General features: G+C 36.7%; 1 protein-coding gene across 3 annotated transcripts in view; it reads right to left on the reverse strand.

The window, feature by feature from the left end:
• CSPP1 (centrosome and spindle pole associated protein 1) overlaps window positions 1-16134 on the reverse strand; it is a 112066-nt gene that overhangs the window by 16651 nt on the left and 79281 nt on the right. For all 3 annotated transcript variants that reach the window (XM_069465547.1, XM_069465546.1, XM_069465548.1), the window contains 7 exons: window positions 15848-15960; window positions 12370-12519; window positions 11374-11520; window positions 7998-8102; window positions 5936-6002; window positions 5205-5322; window positions 1421-1560 (listed from right to left, as the gene is read on the reverse strand). In XM_069465547.1, coding sequence (XP_069321648.1) covers window positions 1421-1560; window positions 5205-5322; window positions 5936-6002; window positions 7998-8102; window positions 11374-11520; window positions 12370-12519; window positions 15848-15960 — 840 coding nt within the window. The remainder of the gene's footprint in view (window positions 1-1420; window positions 1561-5204; window positions 5323-5935; window positions 6003-7997; window positions 8103-11373; window positions 11521-12369; window positions 12520-15847; window positions 15961-16134) is intronic.

Below are 16134 nucleotides of genomic sequence, written 5' to 3' on the forward strand. Positions count from 1 at the left end.
ATTAGCTTCAGAGAGATGAACTCATCACACGTTGCGCAGCCTCTGGAAAACCTGTACACATATGGGAGAATGAGAATGTAAAAGATGAATAATGTCTTAGTTTATAATAAAAACAATGTTGACCTCATGGGTCCCCATACCAAACTCTTGAGACCTACTGGCTTAATACAATGTCTGGCAGATAGTAATTAATAAATGATAACATAAAAAATTACTATCATATGTGTAACTCATGATACATGTAAATAAGTGAAAAAAATGAGAAAAATTAAGTAAATAACATAATTTTTTTTTTTGGTATTAATTATGTTCAGAAAGAAGACTAGAAGACATCCAAAATGTTAACAGTGCTTATATAGGTGGTTTGACTCAAGTGATTTTTCTATCTTTGTGTATTTTGAAAATTTGCTACAATAAATAGATAATCCTTTCAAAGAAAAGTTTAAATTCTAGTTTATCTGGCATAGGTCATAACCACATATCCAACGATTTGCCTTCTCTGCTCCAACACCTGCTGTGCCGAACACTCCTAAAGAAAAAGCACATATAATATACACTCTGGTTCCTCTATGCATTTTCAGTCTCCCAGGCCTCCTGTATCTTGGCAATCCTGTTTCCATACTAAGCTTTCTCTCCCATTCTTCCTAAAGCGCTACATCAAATCTTCCCTCAACTCTCTTCCCTCGAGTCCTCTAGATTGCCTGCCGCCTACCCAGGCCCTGCTCACTTCAGCAATCACTCCCTCCCTCTGCTGCGGCCACAGCCTCTTTCTTCCTCCTGCAGTAGTTCTTCATACTTGCACCCTAACAAGTCCCTCTGGCACCTGACCCCCTCCTCCCCTTCCCCAGCCAAGCTTCTTCCAAGGGTAGACTTATGACTGTTGTCTCCAACTTCCTGCCTCCTAAGTCAAGCCTCAATTCACTTTTGTTCCACCCAAAAAGATCTAGTGGAGGTCACCAATGACTTCTGACCCACAGACATGTTCCAGTATTCATCTCACGCGATCCCTTCTCCTTGATACACTCACTCTCTGCTCTCAGCTTTCAGGATCCCACTTTCTCCTGCTTTTCCTTGGGTAGCTCTGACTTCTCCTCAGTCTTTCTCAAAAGCTCATCTTCCTCTGTCCATCCTCCTTTCAATGCCAGGTTCCGCTCTTCACGCAAGTCCACATTATCTCACCCACCGAGGCTTTAACAGCTATATGCTCTCCAAAAGAAAGTATTTAGCCAAACTAAAGCTTCACTGACCAGATTAGTAAAGTGAAGAACTAGAGTACACAGAAATTTTATTCACTGTAACTTAAAATAAATATCATGAATAAAATTTTACTTTAGGAAAAGGGGTACAAACATCTTTAAAGATACTTAAATATGGATAAAACACTCTTGTTGTATCTTTAAAAGAGCAGCAATCTACTCACCTCTATCTTTTAGCTCATTAAAATCATGAATATTCTGAAAAGTGATAGCACCTAAGCCCTTAGGTGACTGTCTTCTGACAGGAGCTTGCAACCGATGTCTAGCCATGTCAAATATATCCATGGGATTCCTTTCTCTTTTCCTATAGATAAATGACAAATCATAATAAATGTGCTTTATAAGAAAAAAATCCAAGTTCACATTTCATTCACTGTAAAAGAAATTCGGTCTTTCACCACAGTATATTACAAAAATTATTTTAATAGGTCTGTTATTTCAATCTCTTATCTTAAAACAGAGTATTTATCAGGTCGTTTTAATTTTTCAAAATGCTCAGATGCAGGGTACCTTATTGCCAATACAAGAGTAGAATAATTCAGCTTTACCTTAAAATGCTCATGTAAGTACAAAGATCACAGTCTTTAAGGTCAGAGAAACTGAGATTCAAAAACCAGCTCTGTTACTTATTAACAGTCTGACCTTGATTTCATCACCTGTAAATTGCAGACAATGTCTATTCCTTATAGTCTTTTTTTTTTTTTTTTTTTTTTTAACAGAGATAGGGTCTTGCTATGTTGCTCACGGTGGTCTCAAACTCCTCACTTCAAGCAATCCTCCTGCCTCGGCCTTCCAAAGGGCTAGGATTATAGGCGTGAGCCACCATGCCTAGCCCAATCCCTTATAGTCTTGTTGTGAGCAAAAGAATTAAGAGAAATTCTGTATTATCAAGTGCCCAGCACAGTACCTAACATTAGGTAATCAACAAATGTTACCTTCCCCTTTGCCTAAAATAGAAATTATACAGAGAAATATGGTATTCATATGCTGTTCAATATAATGGGCATTATCCAGAGTACCCAACAATAATTTTACAAAGGACTTTCAGGGAACTTGATACCTAATTAATACTCTATTCCTGTGGTACCTAAGACATTAACATAATAGGCAAGTAGCTTAATAAGGGAGTTTTTCGCTAGGGCTTGGGGGGAATGACAATAAGAGGGGACAAGGATGGTGGATGGTATTTCTAGTCCTGAAAGTAAAATACAACCAAACACCTCCTGCTGCTTCCCTCAGGACTAGGTAGGTCTCCTCTATTTCTGAAAATGTAGCTCTCAGCTGCAGTCACATGAGGTTGGGTCAGACTCCTTCCTTCATTCCTGTATCATTACATCTTCCCTAAGCAGCTAGACAGGAATAGCTGGGATCCCCACAGGCAATGCCTCTGCTCTCATGGAGTTTCCTCTTTTTGGGGGAGGAGGGGGATTCACTGGGGCCATAAAACCACCCTGTCAAGGCAGAAATAGACCCCTAATATTCACCTAGGGTGATAGGAACTCCAAGGAGATTCATTAAAATGCAAAATACCAAAAAGGCTTCTAGGAGACCACTCAATTAGACTCCTATCTAGATTCCATTAATGCTAATAGATGAACAGGCTAAGTTAGGAATTAGGCTATTAAGTCTCTGCATGTGAGCTGCATCATATTTGTTTTATGCCTAGCACATAATAGGAGCTTGATGATGTGGTGAATTAATTAATAAGAGATTCATTTTGTGAAAATATTTAAAATTGGAATAAGGAACCGATCCCCTGAGATGTCTCTAATCACGACCCATATTAAAAATCATACCAAAGTAAATGTCTTTAACCAATTCTTGCGACATGATCAAAACTCTAACATATGTTGTCTAACTGAAACGAGAACTCAGAGTTACAAAGTACTTTCAAATACATACATTTATTCTTCACTAGACTCTCATGGGGTAGAAATTATCATGTACAATTTTCAAGTGAGAAATTTTGAGAGGTTGCTCAATTTCTCTTTCTTTAATCATAACACATTGCCAAAAAAGAGCAGAGTCCTAAATTTATGAATGAAAATAAAAATGAATAAAATATCAACAATCCATTACACTAAATATGCATGTTTGGAAGATGGAAAGCTGCAATGGTTAAGGTGTTTATAACATCATAAAAGTAAATATAGAAAAAATACACTACCTTTCAATTACTCAGAAGTTGTTGGCCTACTAAGAGAGAATTACTCATTGAAAATTACCACTTTGGATTAACATTTCATTACCTAGCCAGTCTAGATCTTGAAATTTCCTCACCTTGTTTCCCTAGTCAAAATATACCTGAAGAATACAAACAAGACTCTAAGGAAAGCATAATTAGGCAGGTTAACATGCTACATTAGAGTCATACCACGTCCCGGATTAGAGTCAGAGGCATTAGTATGAACTTAATATATACACAAATGGGCAGAGACAGGAACAATTATATTCATGACTTAGTATACATGCATATAGTACCCAGCTATGCAGAGGGCCTAGAAGCAATGACAGCCAACAACAAGCACACCCAGTGCCCAGAGCTTGGGTTCTAAACACCATTCTCCAAAGGAACCAGGTCTCCTTCGAGAAATGGCTGATTCTAGGGCTGAGGCAGGAGAAATACAAGATGATCCTGGGGCATCTTGCAGTACCAGAAAGTAAGAAAGTGTTCAAAAAATAAAAAGATGGGGACATGTCAAAAGGACACAAGAGCTAAAAAGCTCCCAATGGCCAAAGCTAGAACAATCTGAGAAACAAAATAAATAAGGTAGTATTTAGATTATAACCCAGAGTATAACATAAATATTCATGAGGCAACAGTGATATAAATAAATGATTGAATAAATAAATAAGTGGAAGAAAAGACAAATCTTTCTTACAGAAGAATTCTAAAAAATAAATACAGTCATCCCCTCCAGGATATGGATCTTAATCCCACCCCTCCTCGCTCTTGTGAGCGTGCTAGATTTAGTGATTTGTGACCAAAGAAAAGTTAACTTTCCATTGGAAAAAGCTGGCAAACGCTACTTTAACGGAGGTTAAGGTTAACATCACCAGGGATGTCACGTGAATATCATGTGCCCATGATATGATGTGATGTGAGAATACCACCCTGTGCTATCCTTTCCAAAAAGCCTCGTCTAACCATCAGAAAACATCAGGCAAATCCAGACTGGTGGGGGCACTCTATAGGATCCTTGGCCGATACTCCTCTAGACTTTCAGTTACTGAGAAACTGTCCAGACTGGAGGAGACTGGGAGACGTGACAACTAAATACAATCTGGTACCTTGTACTAGATTCTGCAACAGAAATAAGACATTAATGGGAAAACCGGACAAATCCAAAAGTCTGGAATTTAGTTAATAGTAATGTTCCAGTATCAGCCTCTTAGTTTTGACAAATGTATCTCGGTAATATAGTAACAATATGGAAAACTGGGTGAAGGGTGTACAGAAACTCACTGTACTATGTTTCCAACATTTTTATAATCTAAAATTATTTCAAAATAAAAATTTTTTTAAAGAGAAAGAAAGGGTATAGTTACCCACTATGTCAATTTTATAATCTACTAAAAGATTTCAAATTGAAGTTTGAAGAACGCTGCTTTAGAAAATTTATGAGTCCTTCCAACAAAAATGATCAGAAATGTTTGGTGCCCTCTAAGTGATTTTGCTGGAAAAAAAGTATTTCAGAAAGTATTAAAGGAAAATGTTAAAAACAGTTCTAACATGCAATTGTCAGTATTTATTCCAACCCTGCAATTTGCCATTCCTATATCATTATTCCCCTTGAGGACTAAATTTCTACACCTGATTTCTAGAAGACTAAAAAAGGGAAAGAAGATTGTAAAGAAGATGAATTCACGTTGTTCCAAAACTACAGAATTACTGGTAGGTGACACAAACAACTCAAGAAACAATAAAAACTGCAATTCTAAACTTGCCTTCTATGAGTTTCATCATCACTGTCCATGTGTAGCAATCGCCCTTGTAGACGCCTCTCTTCACTACGAAGTTGTTTTCTCATTTCTGATAATTCCATAATTACATTTTTTTTCTCCTCTGCAAATTCCCATTGATAAGTAAAAAACAAGACAGGCGTTAAGAACAAAAGATTAAACATTAAAACTAACCTGACTTATAAAACTAAAATGCTCAGGTACACATTTTCATGGAAGATATTTTTAATGTTTTATATATACAGATCATATTTACGAACATCATTAAGACCCAAAAATACATTTATGATAATACAGAAATTTCAAAAGTTAAGAGCAGGGTGAGGGGAGTGCAACTCTACAGGGGCAGCGCGAGGGGGTTCCTTGTGGTGATGCGACAGTTCCGTATCTTGACTGCAGTGGTGGTTACACAAATCATACATTAAGAACGCACAGAACCCCCTCCCACACACACACAGGTAATACACTCAAAAAAGCAGGTAAAAACTGGTCAATTCTGATGAAGGTCTGTAGAGCCTTCCAATGACATACAATGTCAGCTTCCTGGCTGGGATGCTGTACTAACTAGGGTGTTTCCACGGGGGGAGGCTGGGGGAAGAGTATACAACACCCCTCTATACCTCACAACTTTCTGTGAGACTATAATTATTTCAAAATAAAAAGTTAAAAAAAAAAAAAGAAATACTCTAGATTACAGGTTTAATAGTTAACTCTACCTTCTGCACGGAGCTGATTTTTCCTGGCAGGTACCGGAGGAGACTGTGGCCTGGACAGGGAACTTTCCTGTTTAACAATAATGACAAAGATACACTCAGTACACGCCTTCCTTACTCAAAGCTTGAAGGGAGTAATTTACTGAAATACCTACAAGTACAGGAGACCAAACTCCACACCATCTACCTATAAAACTTACACATCCCTATCCACACTTACATCTAAAACCGCATCTGTATCTGTTTTTCCTTCTCAGCACAATGGAAAGGCCCCTGCCCCCATCCAAAGAGAAGCCCTTGATCTGTGCTCTGTATCTGCTAAGCGACTCCCACCTCCTCCAATTATTGTCTTTCCTCAACTTCTTCCTCTCTCCAAGCACCTTCCTCTCAGCCTATGTGTAGAAACATCTTCCTTTTTAAAATAATTCTTCCCTCACCTTTCATCACTCACTGTCTCCTGTCCATTCTCCCCTTCTCCTCACAGCTGAGCTTCTTTAAAGAACAATAATGCAGCACTTCTGGGGTTCACTTCCTCGTTGCCATTCACTCCTCAACACACATCTTCTGCCTTCACTTCTACACCCCACCACTCCAACAACCTAATTCACGGAGTGCCCTCACGTAATTCACGGAGTGATCCCCAAGTGACACATTCAATGGGCATTTTAATCCCTCATTTTACTTGGCCAGCAGCAGCTGACGTTACTGTCGCTCTCCCTCACCCTCTCCATCTCCATTCCTTTCCTGGCTTCTCAAACACTGGTGTTTCCCCGAGAGCTAGCATGACTCCCACCCACCACATGCTCAGTCAATAAACATCACTACTATGTTTCTCAAATACATCATGAAGCTGTCACACCTTCTCAGCTCTTGGTGTCACTGCCTGTTTAGCTCCTCAAAGACTCACATCTAGACTTCTGCAAAAGCATCTTATCTCCATGTTTATGGTCTTGCTCCACCTCCAAAATGTACCTCCACACCACTGCCTGAGAAAAGTGGCCATGTCATTCCCCTACTTAAAATATTACAATGAATTCCCACGCATTATCTACCACAGACCTACTGAATCAGAATCTCAGAGGGTGGGATTTAGGAAGATGTTTTCCTAACACATTTCCTTTGCCTATCCTGGTAATTAGCCTGTTTGGAATCCACTGGCCTATGGGATGAAGTCAAAGCCCTCAGCACGCCATACAGTACCCACGTGTGTTCTGACCTTCACCTCCACTGCTTCCTTACTACACTGGCACTGGAGTCATTGGGTCAGGCCAAACCATGGAAGATCCATGTGTGCCTTGCAGCTCTGTGACTTTGCACATGCTAAAAGTCCCTCACTCTCCTTCTCTTTATGGCAAATGCCTACTCATTAATCAAGTATCAACTAAAGGATAAATACTTCTTGAACATATTTCCTGCTCTCTTTTGATTGTAGCTCAGTATAAAGTATAAGAGACTTCATGAGCATAACTAGCTAGCTAGCTAGCTAGAAGATATATTTTCTATTTTATTTTATTTTTTTTAGAGACAGGTTCTCACTCTGCTGCCCAGGCTGGACAGCAGTGGTGCCATCATAGCTCACTGCAGCTTTGAACTCTTGGGCTCAAGTGATCCTCCTGCCTCAGCCTCCCAAGTAGCTGGGACTATAGGTGCATACCATCACACTCAGCTTTTTTTTTTTTTTTTGGTAGAGATGGCGGCTTCCCTAGGTTGCCCAGGCTGGTCTTAAACTCTCTGCCCACAAGTGATCCTCCTACCTTGGCCTCTCAAAGGGCTAGGATTACAGGCATGAGCCACCACGCCCAGCTTTAGAAGATATATTTTCAAAGAAAGGACTTTCTTGCAGGGGCCTGGACGAGAATTATTTGCTCAATTATAGTTTGTCAAAAGAATTAAACTTTAGGGTACTATCAGTTACAACTGAAGCAGAAGATAAATTAATGTAGACATTACCTGTATTTCAGATCTAAAAAAATTTAATCTATTCAGATATGAAAAAAAAAATCTCAATATCCCCAATCCAAACTAACTGAGCTAAGATTAAGAAATCAAAACAAAAAGTACATACACGAATAAAGGAACTTATGATGCTGTCAACCGAAGGAGGTCTTTGGGGTTTGCTTGCAATTTTGTTCTGAAGAGCAGGAACTACAGGAGAAGGCTGTCTGAAGTGCTGAAAAATATAAAAATATATATGCATGTGTGTATATACACATATATATCTAAGAAGTTCAGATTGTTATTGCTTTTATTTAATAAAATACTTTTTACAAAAAAATCAGAAATTCAATTACATAAGATCAAACATATTGGTTATGATAAACATAAATGGATTTAGATATCCTTATTAAAAGAATATGACTCTGATTAGGATAAAAAAATCAACAAACTCAAGTAAAACAACAGCATACCAAATGTTAGGAAAGCAACAGAAAAGAACAGGCATAGCCAAAGTGAAAAATCATCTTGGCCGGGCGCGGTGGCTCACGCCTGTTATCCTAGCACTCTGGGAGGCCGAGGTGGGCGGATCGTTTGAGCTCAGGAGTTCGAGACCAGCCTGAGCAAGAGCGAGACCCCATCTCTACTAAAAATAGAAAGAAATTATATGGACAGCTAAAAATATATATACAAAAAATTAGCCGGGCATGGTGGCGCATACTGTAGTCCCAGCTGCTCGGGAGGCTGAGACAGGAGGATCCCTTGAGCTCAGGAGTTTGAGGTTGCTGTGAGCTAGGCTGACGCCACGGCACTCACTCTAGCCTGGGCAACAGAGTGAGACTCTGTCTCAAAAAAAAAAAAAAAAATCATCTTAATAACAAAAAGGAAAATAGGACAATACAAAAAAATTAAAATCCCTTTTCTGGAAAACAATATAAATCAACCTCCAGTATCTATATCCCCTGTCACCACCAATGGTATCACAGATGAGGGATTTTCCAGATCATAGTGGCGCTCTATGTCTCCATAAGAAAATAAAATGAAATTTCAGTTTACAGTGTAAATAGTCCCCAACTTTATATTAAAATCAAAACATTAAAGACATAATAACTCCCAACAAAATGCAAAAATAATTATCTAGGTTTAAAAACAAAAGAAAAACCTAGACCAGAACATATGTGTGGATTTTAAATTCTTCATTTTGCATGATAAAAAATTCACTGTGTCTTTAATAAAATTAAAAATATGTGAGATAATTTTTTTAAGCCTCTAGGTGACCACAAGCAGAATTATAAATATAAACTTTCTAAAGCATTGTAGAGGATAAAACAAACAAATCATAGTCCACATAACAAAAAAAAACAAACTATCAAGGAAGCAAAAAACAAAGTCAGAAATTCAATTAATATAATCAAATATATTGGTTATGATAAAAATAAATGGATTTAGATATCCCTATTTAAAAGATTATGACTCTCAGGATAAAAAAATTCAACAAACTAAATAAATATACAAGCTAACTAGAAAATAAAATATGGTGACACAAAGATAAAAACTAAAAGAGCAGACAAAAAATAAGTATGAGGCATACAAAAATGGAAAAAAAATGACAGACACATGTTAATTTCAGAATTAAAGGCAAAACACATTAAATGGAAGAAAGTGATTTAAAACTTTATGGTACTTCACAATTAAACTATAAGTAATAAAATCATATGTTCCTGAGAAATAGTGTTTTTTAAAACAGAACAAGAAATTGGCAGAAATATAATTATGGGACACTAACAACTTTTCTTTCATTCTTAAATGATGAATTTGACAATAAAAAATCTTCTGTGCTTTCTACTCAATTTTGCTGTAAACCTAAAACTGCTCTAAAAATACTTTATTAGTTTAAAAAAATTAATGATATGGCATTTGAATAATAAACGTTTAAAGGCTGAACAACTGTATATTAAACTTGTATCCTAAGAATGAAGAGTATTGCCTATCACTCCTAGAACACTGAAAATAAACAACACAAACAAAAATATAGGCCGGGCGCGGTGGCTCACGCCTGTTATCCTAGCACTCTGGGAGGCCGAGGTGGGCGGATCGTTTGAGCTCAGGAGTTCGAGACCAGCCTGAGCAAGAGCGAGACCCCATCTCTACTAAAAATAGAAAGAAATTATATGGACAGCTAAAAATATATATAGAAAAAATTAGCCGGGCATGGTGGTGCATGCCTGTAGTCCCAGCTACTCGGGAGGCTGAGACAGCAGGATCCCTTGAGCTCAGGAGTTTGAGGTTGCTGTGAGCTAGGCTGACGCCACAGCACTCACTCTAGCCTGGGCAACAGAGTGAGACTCTGTCTCAAAAAAAAAAAAAAAAAATATAGATCTTACTTATAAATTTTCTTTTAAATAATCTTTCAGTAAATTCTAATTGTGAATACTTATCATTTCCATCACTATAAAACCCTGGGATGAGAAATCAAATCAGCATATTTGAGCCACTCAGAAATGGCTCAGGCTATATGCAGTTCATACACTGAACAGTATATGAGACCACATCATAAATATACTAGAGGAGTCCATTGGTTAAAAGGAAACTTTTTGTCAATCCTGCTTAGAAGAAATAATGTTTGTATAAATACAAATTTTCGAAAACAACTTTCTTACATTAAATTGGGCTAAATTTAGAAGATACACAGGGTTTTTCAAAGTGTGGTCTCATGGCCAACTGCATCCAAACTCCTAAAGATGCTTATAAAATCCAGATTCTTGAACCTCTCTCAGACTTAGTAAATCACCCTGCAAGTGAGAACCCAGCAACTTGCATTTCTAACAAGCCTCCAACAACACTTAAGCATACAAAATTTTAAATGTAATTGTCAGATATGAGCAAGGGTGTGAACTAGAGCCTCATAAGGGCCAATCAGCTTTCTGGAGAGAAAACCTCTGTCTGACTCACGCACCTAACCCTGAACATCATCCTTTTATCTCAGAAATACAAACTTCTCAGCTTCTTTTTAAATTTCCAATCCATCACGGACAAGTGTATAAAATAGAGTAAGAACAGATTACTAGATAAATGAAAAAATTTTAAAAGCATATAAAATACAGGCCCAATATTTGTATTAGTAGATTGAACAGACAAAGTTACTTTGACAAGTTGTTATGATAGTTTCCAAACCCTCTCAATTTCTGTATTTAGTTTTGTCATGAATCATAACAAACAGTTCACAGGGTGCTGATCCAAAGACCATACTCTCGTGTAGCACCGCTGTAGCCCATGGGAACAAGACTAAGAATGGCAAAGGTAAGTAAACACATTACATCCTATGGGCAAAAAATACCAACAAAGGACAGTGATAGCAACTCATATAAGAAGTTCAGTACAACGTGCCCAGATTAACCAGTAAGATAGAACAGAAATAAAGGTACCTTTTTCTAACAACTCCACAACTCTCATAGCGAAAGAGGGTTACATTATGTGTCTGACTGACATTTTTGTCTGAAATGTACCTTTGTGTCTTCCCCAATCATATTTTCTCTTTCATAGTAGTGCTGAAGTTGCAGGTTATGTTTTTCTTCTTCTTCTTTCTTCTTTTTTTCTGCTTCTTTTCTCCTTTCTTCAGCTAACCGAATAAGCTCTTCATTTTTTAGCCTTTGCTTTAAAATAGATAGAAAAATATACACTCCATACGTACATTCTATAGTACATTCAAAAATGTGCTACCTCAAATTCACAATTGCAAAGATGTGGAAACAACCCAAGTGCCCATCAATACATGAGTGGATTAATAAAATGTGGTATATGTATACCATGGAGTACTGTTCAGCTATAAGAAACAATGGTGATATAGCACCTCTTGTATTTTCCTGGAAAGAGTTGGAACCCATTCTACTAAGTGAAGTATCCCAAGAATGGAAAAATAAGTACCACATGTACTTACCATCAAATTGGTTTCACTGATCATCACCTGAGAGCACATTTAGGAATGACATTAATCGGGGGTCGGGCAGATGTGGGAGGGGAGGGGATGGGTGTATACACACATGAGTATGATGTGCACTGCCTAGGGGATGGATACACTTAAAGATCTGATGCGGGGGGCCAAGGGCAATATATGTAACCTAAACTTTTGTACCCCCATAATATGCTGAAATAAAAAAAATGTGCTATCTTATTTGTCTGATATAAAGAGATAAAATTAAAGACATGGATGATACAGTGTTAACATAAAGAAGTTGTCTGCTTAATAATAAATATTAGGCATCTTTTATAACATCTTTAGTCAGCCTACAACTATTTTTTACTTAAATCATCATTTATTCCTTTTCTTAAATTACTCTTTCACCTTAATAAAATATCTAATGAATGGATATTGATCTGATATTTTTGAAATGTACTCTAAGACATTTATTTTTTTATTCTCCTTTGTAAGTAACAAATATTTTTTTCAAGTTAAAGATTTCACTTTAAGATTAAGTAGTAAAACGGTAGGGGAAAAAATGCACCTCCTCCTCTTTCTCTCTCTTCTTTTCCTGTTCCTCTTCATATTCTTGCTGAATGCGTGCCCGCTGTTCTGCAAGCCGCCTCTCTTCTCTTTCTTCTGCAATTCTCAGTCTCTCTCGCTCTGCTTCCTCTCTTTGTTTCTTTTCCTCAATCTAAAGAATTAAACCTAGTTATTTATTTTATAAAACTCTTGAAAAGTCAGAATACTACTTATTTTTTCCTGGTAGCCTATAAATTCAACATTTGTACCTTCTTTTTACAAGTTCCTAAAAATAAGTTCCTAAATTTTTTATTCTCCTATTTTTTTTAGGGAGGCTACATGATATACTGTACTATCAAAAGCTATGAGTTAAATTCCAGCCCCACTAAATATTATGACCTTAAAAAACTTGCTTGTCCTCAGTTTTCTCACCTGGTAAAAAGAGTTATTAACCTCTGTATCTCAAAGGAGTGCTCAAAGAATTAAAGTGAAACAATGTCTCTAAAGAACTGAAAGTTTCTCCTACACAAAAGGTTCTCAGTAAATAATTCATGACCATATTATTCTATGATGATTGCTACTATTACATCTCAAAATCCTTGGACTTGACTAGTATTCTGAAACAACAGTGAATATTTCAGTATTCAACCATTTTTTATGCAAGAAGCACTTCCCCCAAATGCCCTTTCTTCTTTCCTATCTGGCAGGTCAATGGAGAAAGAACTAAAGCTGTTAGATGTAGGATATAGGTCACAAGGATTCATAACTGTTTTGTTTTGAATGCTACCTGGGCCTGCAATATTGAGTACTCTGGGCGGGATGCTCTAAGGCAGAGCCGAGGATCTGAGAGACAGAGGGCCCTCACAGGTAGTCCGCATCCTCCATGAAGGAGGCAGAGAAGAATGGGCAGCAGGGGTTCCAGGTATTCATGACTCTGGTTTAAGGACATCAGTAGATTTTAGTTACCCTTAGGAATAGATTATGATGATCCATAATACTTGTTTTTCTTCTCTGCATATCCTCTAGCTTCAAGGTTGCTCTATCTAGTGCTGTCAATTTTTGAGCTACAAGAACTTTACTCTTCTCAAATGTCCCATGATTTTATATACTAGGCCTTTTTCTAACACTTCTTTCTTACAACACTATTAAATATGCACAAGCATAATATTTAATACTTTTTGTAAGCAATGTGAAACAATGTGCATGCAATCACTTCTTCAAGTACAACATACCTAGAGAAAACAGCATTTATAATCCAACAAAATCTCCTATTCAACACTCAGTTCCCCCTTCTTGCTACTTCATGGGAAAAAAAAAAAAATCACACTCACAGGGTCACTTCTCCATCAAAATCAAATACTACTAGTTTGTAAACCATTAATGGACCGTACCCTAGGGAATGCAAAGCTTAATGCCAACAGGAATGCTACACAACAAAAAGAGTAAAGCTGTCTTCTAGGTCATGGATATCAAACTGCATAATATGAAAGTGCTTCAGAGGTCTTGCAGATATTTTATTAAGTTTAATTATTTTTAAAGCTATAATTAAAAACAAACACAAGTGTTATTTACTAAATTTTAATAGCATGAAAACTTCTGATGCATTAACTTGAGCTAAATGTATAACTTAATTGTGCAGATCTTGGGCTTCTCTTGCCATCTTTGTGCATAGATTTGAACATTTTATAATATTTAACACTTAAGTTTTAGATACTTTTCGTCTGACATTCCATTGTTGATAGTATAGTAAATACCATTTTCTTAGAATTCTGTGTTAGATTTTGTTTTGGGTGGGCGAAAGAAATTTTTAAGAGGCTGCTAAAACAAAAATTTGAAAACTACCATTTGAGAGCAATCCATTCACAGATACACTGAGGGTTCACAGGATGGGAGAACCAAAGGCTGAAACCAAAATAGTCAAAGCTTCCCCCATTACTATAGTTTTTTTCTGGAGGGAAAGAATTCCTAGAGATCCCTATAATGTGTGGTACCTACAGATACATTACTTGAAGTCGGGAGACTTGGGTTCAAGCACTGGCCTCACAATTTGCTAGCTCTGATACCATGGGCAAGCCTGTTAGTCTGTGTTTTAGTTACATGTCATAAAACTGAGATAATAACACCTTTGTCAGAGACTACTGAGGTTTAATGAGATACTATATATAAAATTATAAGCAAGAAAACACTATATAATTGTAATTTTTTTTTTTTTTTTGGCTGAATTCCACCTTGGCCCATGCTAAGACTTGCTAAGTAAAACAGGAGTTACTTAAATTGGGACTTGCTGTCATTATGGACAATATACCACAGGGTCCTTCAAGTTCAACAGGTAACTATACCCTCAACCTGCTGCCACCTGACTTGGATGAACAATACCCTTGGGATCTCTGATGCCACTCTCTCACATTCAATATCTATGTTGTTTCTGTTGATCCTTACAAAGGCCTTTCCATCTATTTCCACTGTAACCACTCTAGTAAAATAGCCCTGCTTTCGGTCTTTTCAACCTTCCATTAATACATCTTAAACATTACTGTCAGATCAATCATCCTTAAAGACTATATCCATTATGTCACTGCCTTATTTAAGAGTCAAAAATAATTAGTATTAGAAAGAAGATGACATGTTAAAGTGGAATCTGTTTAAGGGTTTGGTATTAGATTGGATAGCCTTAAATGTCAGGCTAAAGAGTCTAGACAATTTCTATAGGCAAAGAAAAGCTACTACCAAGTTTTGAGTAAAGAATAGCATGTGAAAACTCGTATCAAAGGAAGATTAACCTGGCCGTAAGATTAATCTGACACTGGGATGTAAGTGTGGGTGTGAAAAGGAGAAAAGTAAGGAAAGAAGAAACTGTGAGTCCCTTTTGGGTCAGTATATCTCGTTCATCTCAGGTTCCATTCCTAGTATTCAGCACAAGGATGGACACAGTGTGGGAGTTCAACAAGTCCGTTAGCCTAATAAACACTGGATATCCAAGTGTCTTCCTCTGGGAATAGTCTGGGCATCTCTACTATTTTAAATGCTATTTACTTACATATATAAATGGAGCAAATAATTGCAAAATGTGGCTATCTTATCTCTCATTTTATTTATTTACAATCTGTAATGAGTCAAGAATATAAAATCATTTGGAAAAAAACTATTGATTTTCTACTAACTTACAAATACCTATAAAGACATCTAGAATCCCCAATAGATGAATATTTTAGTAATATTTTGGTCTTTCAGTTTTAAAAATCTCAGCATTCAATTTAAATTAATGATTTAATAAAGTTTAGAAATGATTAAGTCAACCACCATACCTAATATGTCTCATTTCCTTTTTCCAAATATACTGAAATAATAATTTTAGTACTACTTATATCTGATATAAATTAGGTATTTTAGATAACTACATGGCACTTTATAATTTAATATTTATCCTGTAGAGAAAATTTCTGCAAGTTCAGTTTATTAAAATTCTTATGAAACTTTGAAACTACAAATAAGCATTTCACCTGGAAACGAAGAAAATTCTTGTATAATTCTTGCTGTTTAATCTGAAGTTCAGTTGGAGGCTCACCAAATATATTTCCCCGAGCAAAAGGAGAGCTCTGTGTTTGCATGTGACCTTAAAAGAGATGTTTTGCAAAAATATACCATTAGCTAATGCTTAGAAAATGTAAAAGTTAAAGAATAAAAAGTTTGCTAATAAATTCGTATTTTTAAAAACTGCTAAACACAGAAAGCCAGGTTAAAATCAAAAGAAGAAGGCTGACATTAAAATCTGAAGATCAGATGAAAA

Source organism: Eulemur rufifrons, chromosome 3, assembly GCF_041146395.1.
Source record: "Eulemur rufifrons isolate Redbay chromosome 3, OSU_ERuf_1, whole genome shotgun sequence".
Taxonomy (NCBI): Eukaryota; Metazoa; Chordata; class Mammalia; order Primates; family Lemuridae; genus Eulemur; species Eulemur rufifrons.